At 32.9% G+C, this 10,119-nt stretch overlaps 1 protein-coding gene across 1 annotated transcript; it reads left to right on the top strand.

The window, feature by feature from the left end:
- The first annotated feature begins 697 nt into the window (after nt 1–697).
- On the top strand, nt 698–9,184 carry ZFAND5 (zinc finger AN1-type containing 5). The gene is made up of 5 exons (XM_001364970.4): nt 698–857; nt 1,615–1,726; nt 2,848–2,951; nt 6,419–6,544; nt 7,489–9,184. Exons 1-5 carry the CDS (start codon nt 707–709, stop codon nt 7,635–7,637), a joined length of 642 nt encoding a protein of 213 aa, XP_001365007.1. The 5' UTR covers nt 698–706; the 3' UTR covers nt 7,638–9,184.
- Nucleotides 9,185–10,119: the final 935 nt, after the last annotated feature.

Here is a 10,119-nt window from a genome sequence, read left to right as displayed (position 1 = left end):
TAATAATCTTTTAAGTACTTGGCGAAATAATTTTCTTCAAGTGTAGAGTAAAAGGAGGGATTTCACAAGAAGTAGCTGACCTAGAGGTACTTAAGGATCTTCACATATGTTGTTGCCAGTTAACAGGCTGGGTCAGATTACAAACACTACCTTGTTTAAACTTCTGTAACTTTATAAATACTTTTCAAGCTTTAAAAGAAGACAAATTGAGATTCCCTATCAAACCATTACATTTAGGGTTTTTTCTTGTACTCATCCAAATGTTTAACTGAGTAGATAATTTAAATATTGTTTATGAAATTACTTAAAATAGAATGATAAAATAATGAAATAATACCAAATCTTAAAGTTTATGAATGTTGCATTGCTTTGTTCTCTTCCTGAAAGAATCAGTCATTACCAAGAAGTAATATAATGGAAATTAATCATTAATGATGAGAGAAAGAATATATGGTTTTAGAATTTTTCAATATGAAAAATGCCATGGGTTCACAAAAGGACCAAAAAATTTAATATTGAAATATTTTCTGCTACCAAAATTCATTATGAGTACAGTTTCTGCTTCTATTAAGGATGCTGATGTCATTTGTTGCTAGAAAAAGCAAAGATACCGATGATATCATACCAACTCTCAATGATTGATTTTGGTGATATGCCAGCTTCTAATGCATTTTTTTTCCACTGGTTTTATTTACAGCCCAGAGAAATGGCTCAGGAGACAAACCAGACCCCAGGGCCCATGCTGTGTAGCACAGGATGTGGGTTTTATGGAAATCCTAGGACAAATGGCATGTGTTCAGTTTGCTACAAAGAACATCTTCAAAGGCAGCAGAATAGTGGCAGAATGAGCCCAATGGGTAAGTTGTTGCCAAGGAAAATCATAACATTTGAAGAAGTGGCAAAAAGAACTCTAGAACACTCTAGAACCAAGTATGTGAACCGAAGCTGGGGACCTATACTGAAATCTGCTGGAACCTGAGGGGAGAAATTTGAGAACTTAACAAAAGGCAACAGCAAACTACTTGGCAGTATACTCGATTCAAGAAGCGTGTAGCACCTACTGTGTGCAATGCACTTTGCAAGGTGCTGGAGAGAAAGACAAAGGCAAAAATAGGCCCTTGCTCTCAAGAACCTACTTGAGGGATTGGAGCAGGGATTACTGCATAATGATTTAGCTTCTTATTTTTATATTTGTGAACTTGCTCCATGCTTCAAGAATGCTTTGGATTTGTTATTTTAATTTTGCATTTTGTTTGAACCATCACACTAGGAATAAGTAGAGGATTCTGCCAGCATAGTAAAGGTGATTAGAAGATCAACATACCTAAACATTTTGTGTGTGGTAGTAGACTAATTATTAGAAATTACAAAAAAAAAAATCTTGAGTTATGAGGAATATGAGGTCATCTAGTCCAATTGTACCTGAACAGGAAGTCCCTTCTGCAACATTCTTTTTGCAAATGGTCATCTAGCCTCTGCTCTTCCAGTGATGGGAAACTCAATATCTACTTAGTTGGCCTTGTCTTTGGACATCTTGTAGGTTGGAAAATTTTTCCATCCTAAATTTTTAAGAAGTATCTCCCAATCTACTGTTGCCATTTTTGTTTTATACAGGATCAGCTAGTGGTTCCAACAGTCCTACCTCAGACTCTGCATCAGTTCAAAGAGCAGAAGCTAGTTTAAACAACTGTGAAGGTGCTGCTGGCAGCACATCTGAAAAATCAAGGTTTGTTTTCATTTTATTTTTGTGTATTATATTACAAAACATAAGTGACTAAAGATGTGCCATATTCTTTCTTCCTAATAAGGGAATACATCAAATGTATCAAACCTCTAAAAAGTATACATGGAAAATGATATGCAGTAGATGTTTGGTTGAAAATATAAGTATTTCAGCTCCTGTAAAGAAAATGCTCAGAATGCTCTACTTAATAATCTTTGTTCCTTTGGGATTCAAATTTTGAGATAAAAGAGTACATTTTAATTTTTTGATTTTTTTTTTAAACCTTTATCTTCTGTCTTATTATCAATTCCAAGACCTAAGAGTGGTAAGGGCTAGGAAATTGTGGGTTAAGTGACTTGCCCAGGGTCATACAGGTCTTGGCATTCTATCCACTATGCTACTAGCTGCCCTGGTTTTGTATATTTTAAATGTTAGAGGGCACAAAAGCAATAAATAATGCACTTGACTTAATCAACTTAAATGGGAATATAATACAACTTTGTAACCTTGGCAATTAACATTGTATTATTGCTAGGTACTAGTCATTCAGCCTTTGATTCAATTCAAGATAATAGGGAGGTGGATTTAAGAGATAAACAAAACATAATATCCCTTCCCTGGAGGAACTTCAAATCTAGCAATTAAGAGAAGATTTAAAAGAATTAAAATGCAAAGAGCAAACTTACAGAAAATGACAAAAATATATAATTAGTTCAGTAGAATATTTTTTCTTGTAACTATGTACAAATCAGAATTTATGTTGCTTGATCATTAGCCTATGTACAGAGAAAAAGAGAATGGTAGTTGTCCTCTTTATTTAAAAGAAAGAGTTGACTATTAGAAATTATAGATGAGCCCCATTCAATAAATTGTTAAATTCCTCCATTGTATAAGAACTGGCTTTTCTTTTAGGGGAAAAAAGGCTTTTGTTAAAATAAGAACTAGAAAGCATAAAAGTATTTTAATTAAAACTGCTGCAAGGACAAAATAGGCATCTTTATATATTGTGTAGCTATAACAATTTTAAGAAGTACACAAGAAGCTAAAATATTTTGAAAAAAGATATTTGAGACATTAAGCTACTAATGCCTTTTTAAAATCTTTATTTTGCTAAACTCAAATAGAAATGTGCCTGTGGCCGCTTTGCCTGTAACGCAGCAAATGACAGAAATGAGCATTTCAAGAGAAGACAAAATAACCACACCGAAAACAGAGGCATCAGAGCCAGGTATGCTTTTAATTGCTTAACTTTAATTGAAGATCCTTCTGAATGCTCTGAATTCTGAAGAGAAGATTTATATGGGGGTTATCACAGTTTTATAGAAGAACAGAAGAAAAGATACTTGCACTATTAAGTATTGATCTAAAATAACATACTTTTAATGTAACAAAGCATTTAGTAATATGGAACTTTAAGCAGATATGAAGGGATGATTTGAGGTCTTTAAAGTCACTTTTTACCAAAAATCTACATGTACTAATTTCCACAAGGATTAGGCCCTCCAGTAACTCCTTTGGTTAAGTTGCTGTTAGCTTGTGAAGTGACTGAACAGCTGCTCGTTTCTTATACAGCTGTAAAGTTATTTGTGTATCTTCCCACACAGGAGACACACAGTATGTGGTAGATCAGTTAATTTTTTCTCACATGTATATGCAGTAGTAAAACTTCAGATTCAGGATGTTTCTAATTTGAAAATTGTGATAATACAATATGGCTCTTCCTGACAATTACCACTGTAATGTCTGAGGGAAGAAAATTACTAAACCAATTAATATAAATGTCTCTCACAGTAGCTGTTTAACTTACTTTAGAATAATCTTTTAAAGGAATTCAGCATTGTATATGTAAATATATGCTGCTAACTTCAAAGTAATTCTTTCCTATTATTATAAAGCATATCCAGCAAAAGAAACATTTTAAATAAAAGGTTAAAGATTTTAGAAATTCTAAGAACTTAGAAAAATATTTGTGACTAATTCTCATTTTTTACTTAACTCTTTAACTTTTTCTCCTTTCCCAGGAAGGAGAGTAAGGCTTACAATTTGAGAAATAAATGTTAATAGCTTGAAAGATTTTCCTCTAAAGAAAAAGTAGAATCTAGTTTTTCAGTGAAACTTAGCATTCAGTAAAGACTTTTCATAAGTAGTGAAGAAGAAATTGCATGGATAGTGGCTATAAGATTTTATTTTAATAATGTATTTGTATTCAGATACAATGCTAATGTTCTAAAAAAAATAATAAACCTTAGAGGAATTATCCTATTTTAAGGAATCCACCCAAGCAAGAAATTGAATGTGAGGCCAGCTTGTGTAGGAGATGACAGTGAAAGAACTGTCAAGAAAATATGGATTTCAGTAAGTTACACAGCAGATTTAGTATTGGTCACATTTTCCTTAACTAGGCTTTGTTAGACTAGGCTCAGAAACTGTACTAAGCCTCTTTTGTTGTTAAAATACAAGTTCAGATGTTATATTCTAGCAATTTATTATCTTTCCTTCATGGTCTTCTAGACTTAAATAATGGGAGGAAAGGTTTGGAAAGGATAGATTAAACATTGCTTGTATTTTGGGGATGCCCTAATGATTGTCACAGCAGTAAAATTAAATAAAACTTGGTGACCAATGCGCAAATAGTTCTTACAAAAACATGTTTCTAAGCCAAAAGTGAGATATAGGCATTATACTACCTCTTTGTAGAAACTAGAATGCAAAATCATTTCAGATTCACTGAATGGCAACCTTACACATTTGTCCTAGTTAGGGAATTGTTCTAACATTTAGGAAGACAATGTTTGTCTAAATATCTATTCTAGAAAAACAGGGTAGTCTGTGTATTCTATTTTGGGGGCATTCTGTCATTTTATCATTTCCTTGCAAATTGCAAGTATAAACAGTACATATATACAATACATACTTTATTAACAGGAAAATTGCTTAGGTAAAATTCATGAACCTCTATTTGGCTATTTACTTTTATTAACACCATGGCCAAGATCATAGTTTATATTTATAAAAGTTCTTAACCCAGGAAATTCTCAATTTTGCTTTAGGCCAGAGATAGTTTTGTATATGTTAGTTTTCTCCTTTTACACAAGGGTTGAGTCTCCCAACCTTTCTTCCCACCCTCACCCTCCATTTCTTCCCACCCTCACCCTCCATTCCTTTTGTCCTTCTAATTGTGTATTGTTTTTCTTTGCTTAGCAGTTAAATGGAAAGAGTACCTGACAGGGGATATAACATTTCTATCATCTGCTGAGTTGATAATTAGTTTGACCTTGGGAAAGTCACTTAACTTCAGGCCCAGTTGCTACTTCTGAGAATAAGGAAATTGGACTAAATATTTCTAAGGGTCCTCTTCAGCTGCTATAAATATTGAGGATCCCCTCAATTCCCAAGTAAATTATTTTACCATATTTCCCAGGAGATGTGTCAAATATAGGAACAAGAATTGCTCATTTCTATTAACCTTACTTGGATTTACCAGTTTTAGCACAAGTTAAAGTTTTTACAAAGAATTCCAGGGTACTAAAACTGTTTACAGATTTATAATTTCATTACTCTTTGTGCTGTGCTTTGATTAAAGTACTTGCCCTAATATCTTGCCCTAAAAGAGTTATTCCCCCAAACTTGCAAATTATCAATGCCTCTGAACCCAAAATTTATACTGTAATGCTGATTGTATTGATGCTTATAAACCTTTAAGCAAAATGTGTATGGATCAACAAATTAGTTTATAAGACTTCTTGTGTTGCCTAATGAATTGTAAAAGGCTACTAGTTTAATAATATATTTGGAGAATTGGTTTAAATTATCTTGGGTCCCAAGTGAAGAATGTTTTAAATTTTGTAAATACTCTTTAAGGTTTTATGTTTAGTGTTTTTAAAAATTAAGCTTATTCTTAGGTTAGCTTGAATTTGACTTTTCTGGAGGCTTTTTTCATAATTTGCTAGTTATCTTCTTATTGGGTGTCTATATTACATTTGCAAAGGAGTAACACCTGATAGTGAAACAACTGGCTCTCTATTAAAGGCATAAATACTATATTTTGCTTCTATAATCCTAGATGTTATTATAACACACATTCATTTTATAACTATTGCTAGTGTGCTTAGAGTTTCTTGTGCCATTAAGACTTTTTATAAAAATATGATTGGATAGAGAAAATGGGATTCTAGCTGTTTTTCTCCAAATGAGAGACATAAGATGCTAGTGATTGGCATGGGTACTTGAGTGACTAAAAAATATCCTTTTAATGTTTAGGTGGTTTGGATTGATGTGTGGTTGGTTTTGTTTTGATTTTTTAACAGACTACCATTTTGAGAAACCAATGTTGTTTTATCTAGATGAAAATAATTAATGTTCTGGTTAAATTATAGTTTCATTATAGTTTATTTGGGTTTTGCTGCAGTGAAATCCCAAATTACAAAGTTGGTTGGTCTATATAGTGAGTTCATATGCTTTTACAAACACTAAATCTGTTTATGTAAAAGGTCATATGTTTGTATATAAAGAATCCTTGAATACTAGTAAAAATGTTGGTCAAAGGGTTATTCTTGAAAGTATTTTAGCAACACTTGTTTAGAATGAGAGTCCTTGAAGAATCATTTGAAGAAATCACACATCACCAGATCTTTTACAAAGCTGTCAGCCAGTTAACTCTTATCAAATTTACATTTCTTGGCTTTTATTCTCCAGTTGTCACTCAGCCAAGTCCATCAGTTTCTCAGCCTAGTACTTCTCGAAATGAAGAAAAAGCTCCAGAATTGCCTAAACCAAAGAAGAACAGATGTTTCATGTGCAGGAAGAAAGTTGGCCTTACAGGTACTTCCAAAAGCCTTAAAATTATACGTACTTGAGAGAGACCAATATTGTTCAATACTAGTCAGACTGGTAATGCTAAATTTAAAACAAGTCATGAAGAATCCCACCACTAGAATTTCTGTTTAAGAAATTGAACAGATAGGTATACAAGGTGTGTATATATATATAGCATCGCTTAGATCCTTTTTTTAGCTATATTGCTATAATTTGCCTTATGCCATTATGGCCTAACTAGTAATGAGAACTTTATACATGTACCTTAAAATTAATTCATTTTCTCTACTTTTTTTCCTCTTCCCTTTGTCCTTAACCTTCCCATAATGGTAAGGAAGAAACAACTGACAGATCCCAACAACAATTTTCTGATTTTACAATAAGTCTAAATAAAGGTCTAATTCACAGATACTTTTGGTAGGTAGAAAGTACTCTTCGACCATGGTCATAGTCTCTTTTCTTCCACACTCTTGGTTGGTAGGTGCTTTAAATGTTAGTTATAAGGCTTGCTTGGAAGACTGCCTATGTGTAGACAAGGAAATATTTTCTACCTTAATGTTTAGTTTGGGAATCAGAAAGTAAGATGTTTGATTCTTCCTCTGCCTACCACTTTGTTTCCTGGTCAATAAAATATAGACATTAAATAATAATAATAAAGGGCTCTTCATTTTTTAAAAGAACTATATAAAGGTCAGTTCTATTGCCTGGTGGAAAATAATAACTGAAATTTTTATGAAGCTAAATAGTTAAAAGCTATTTCTCTGTATATCCTAAATAATGATATGGATTTTAAATGTATGCATTGCTGAAATGCAAAAGATTTAAAGTATTTTCCTCTATATTATAGAATTTTGAACTTTATTTCCCCTCTAGTGACTTAAGAACCTATAAATTATACTACTTGAGAACTAAAGTTCCCAAGTGACTCTACTTCCTCTTTATTTGTACAGGGTTTGACTGCCGGTGTGGAAATTTGTTTTGTGGACTTCACCGTTATTCTGACAAGCACAACTGCCCCTATGATTATAAAGCAGAAGCTGCAGCAAAAATCAGGAAAGAAAATCCAGTTGTTGTGGCTGAAAAAATCCAGAGAATATAAAACTAAATTACTACTTGTGAAGAGACTGAATTTTGTTTTTGTTTTTATTTTAATATATCGTAGGAAAACATTAAAGAGCAGATGCATGGCATTTTCCTTTGATGTTCTCCAGAGTTTTACTTTAAACTTGTCTGTCTTATAATTGATATTTTAGGATGTTTGGGTGTTTGTTACAGGCAGAATTGGATAGATACAGCCCTATAAATGTATATGCCCTCCCTCTGAATAAAATTGGATGATAACCTGCACCATAATTTGAAATGCACAGATATTGGAGACAAGATTATTTAGTTCACATGTGCCAAACAAATATGTAAAACCTGCATGTTTGCAGCATATCTGCCTTTTGGGAATGTAATCAAGGTATAATATCTTTGGCTAGTGTTATGTGCCTGTATAAAAAAAAATGGTACACCAGAAAAAGACTGGCAGTCTACTTTTACCATAGTTAAACTTTGCCCTGTTAATTTCTACAACTCATTCTTTTGAAGCAGAAAGTAAGCTATCTATAAAGGATCAGACCTTTTAAGTGAAATGAATATTTTTGGTGCCATATATAAGCCATGGTCTTCTAAATGCTGTGAAAGTAAGACATTCTGACTTAAAAGGGTGAAAACATTGAAACAAGTTTATGTGGGAGTAAATCCATCAAACTGACTCAAAGACTTGATTCTGTCTCTGAAACAGCGTGCTGACCTGCACCAGAAGATTTGTCTGCTTTACTCTTGTGTAGCTAAAAATGTTGTGTAGCACAATACTGTAGTAGGGGTTTTTGTTTGTTTACAAGAAGAAATAAACGCTACATGGTTTTACATACAGCAGCTTTAATCAAATTACGTGCATCTGATGAACCTTATTTTGCAAAAGGTATTTGGAACAGTTTGATTTCTTGTGTATAACTTCTGTTGAATGTGTTTTGGGTTCCAGAAAGGATGTTTAAAGCTTTTTTAAAACTTCAGTTTTCAATGTAATTGCACCCTTCTGCATGGAAAAAACCATAACCAACATGGCTTAAGTGGTACCCAGAACCACTCTCAGAGGGCTGCTTTTATCATTTTAATTGTACTTGGGTGTAGGACTATAGTTGTTCTTGGGTGTATTGCATGGGCTGCATTATCTACAGCATTGTACAATAACAACTCTAGAAAAGGCAGTATACTTCACTGATGCTTGTCTGGTAATATCACTTCTGTGTTATAATGGAAGGTTTTTTTTGTGATGTATGAAACTTGTGGTTTTTTTTTTTACATATAAACAGTACAGTTTAGACTAGTGTTGTGGTAATGCCTGTTTTCATTTGTAAATAGTTAAGTATGTACACAAGATGATACTTTTGACTTTTTTTTTTAATTGCAGTGTTCAGTCCTAGTTTTTACTTCACTCTTAAGGCATCAGGTTTTTGGCTTAAATTTTATGTACTTTAGTTTGGAGGTAGATATTGCAAATGTGTACAGATAGTTCATATTTATGTATTGCACATAATCATGCTCCTCAGCATTTATGCTATATTGTATTATGTAAATAATAAAAATCATGTACAGAGGGAATTATTTCCACTCATTCATTGGCTTTTTAACAATGGGTTACTTTGAGAATTAGAAGCCTTAAAGGGGGGAAAAAATTTGACTGATAACTGTATTATGTAAACATTCATTTACTTCTTCATTTTTATTTTAGTGTGTATATATGCTCAGCATTGCTGTAATGTCACTTTATTTTTCCATCTCAATCCCCAAGGATGATTTATTCTACTGAAATGTATGACAGATGGAATATAATTTTAAAAGTTGGACTTTTATCAAAATCAGTATGCGAAGATATGATTTCTAAGGGACAGAGTATTTTTTGCAACTTAAAGAAAAAAGTAAATTTGTGAAGATCCATAAATCTTATCTCACTTTCAATTTAATCACTTTATGGATATAATTCTTTCCTTTGGGATTTGTCATGGTAAAACGCAAGGGTGCTTAAGTTTTCAAAGGCATACACCACTGGTATTTTGATCTGTCTTGGATTTTAGTGTTTCTGTTAAAATAAGAAAAACGTCAGACAAACTGAGATGTGCTGTCCAACAGGAGAGAAAGGAATGGCATAATTCCTGGGCCAGCTTTGGCAGCAACTGTCTTGTTGGCAAAAGGATAATACCACCAACTTCCACAATGGGATTTTAGGGTTGGGAAGGAATCTGTTCATTTTATCTGTCTAGTGCTTCTTATAAAGTATGATGGGATTCCCCAGTCCTTAGAGCCGCAAATTTCTGGTACAGAAAAAGATTTGAGTGGAAATGTGCATGTTGAGATACGGTCTATGATTAAAAATTGTGAATGATGTTAAAAGAACTTTTAAATCTAGTTCATCACAGTTGTAGAGTATAGGAGGGGAAGATATTCTGTTAACCAAGTGCAGATTTCAATTGATTTCCCTACTCTTATCTCCAGCTAACTGATGCTAGAAAATTTTAAATGGTAGCTACTAGTAGAAG

This window comes from Monodelphis domestica, chromosome 7, assembly GCF_027887165.1.
Source record: "Monodelphis domestica isolate mMonDom1 chromosome 7, mMonDom1.pri, whole genome shotgun sequence".
Lineage (NCBI taxonomy): Eukaryota > Metazoa > Chordata > Mammalia > Didelphimorphia > Didelphidae > Monodelphis > Monodelphis domestica.
Note: the sequence above shows the minus strand (reverse complement) of the source record. Positions and strands in the feature narration are given on the sequence as shown.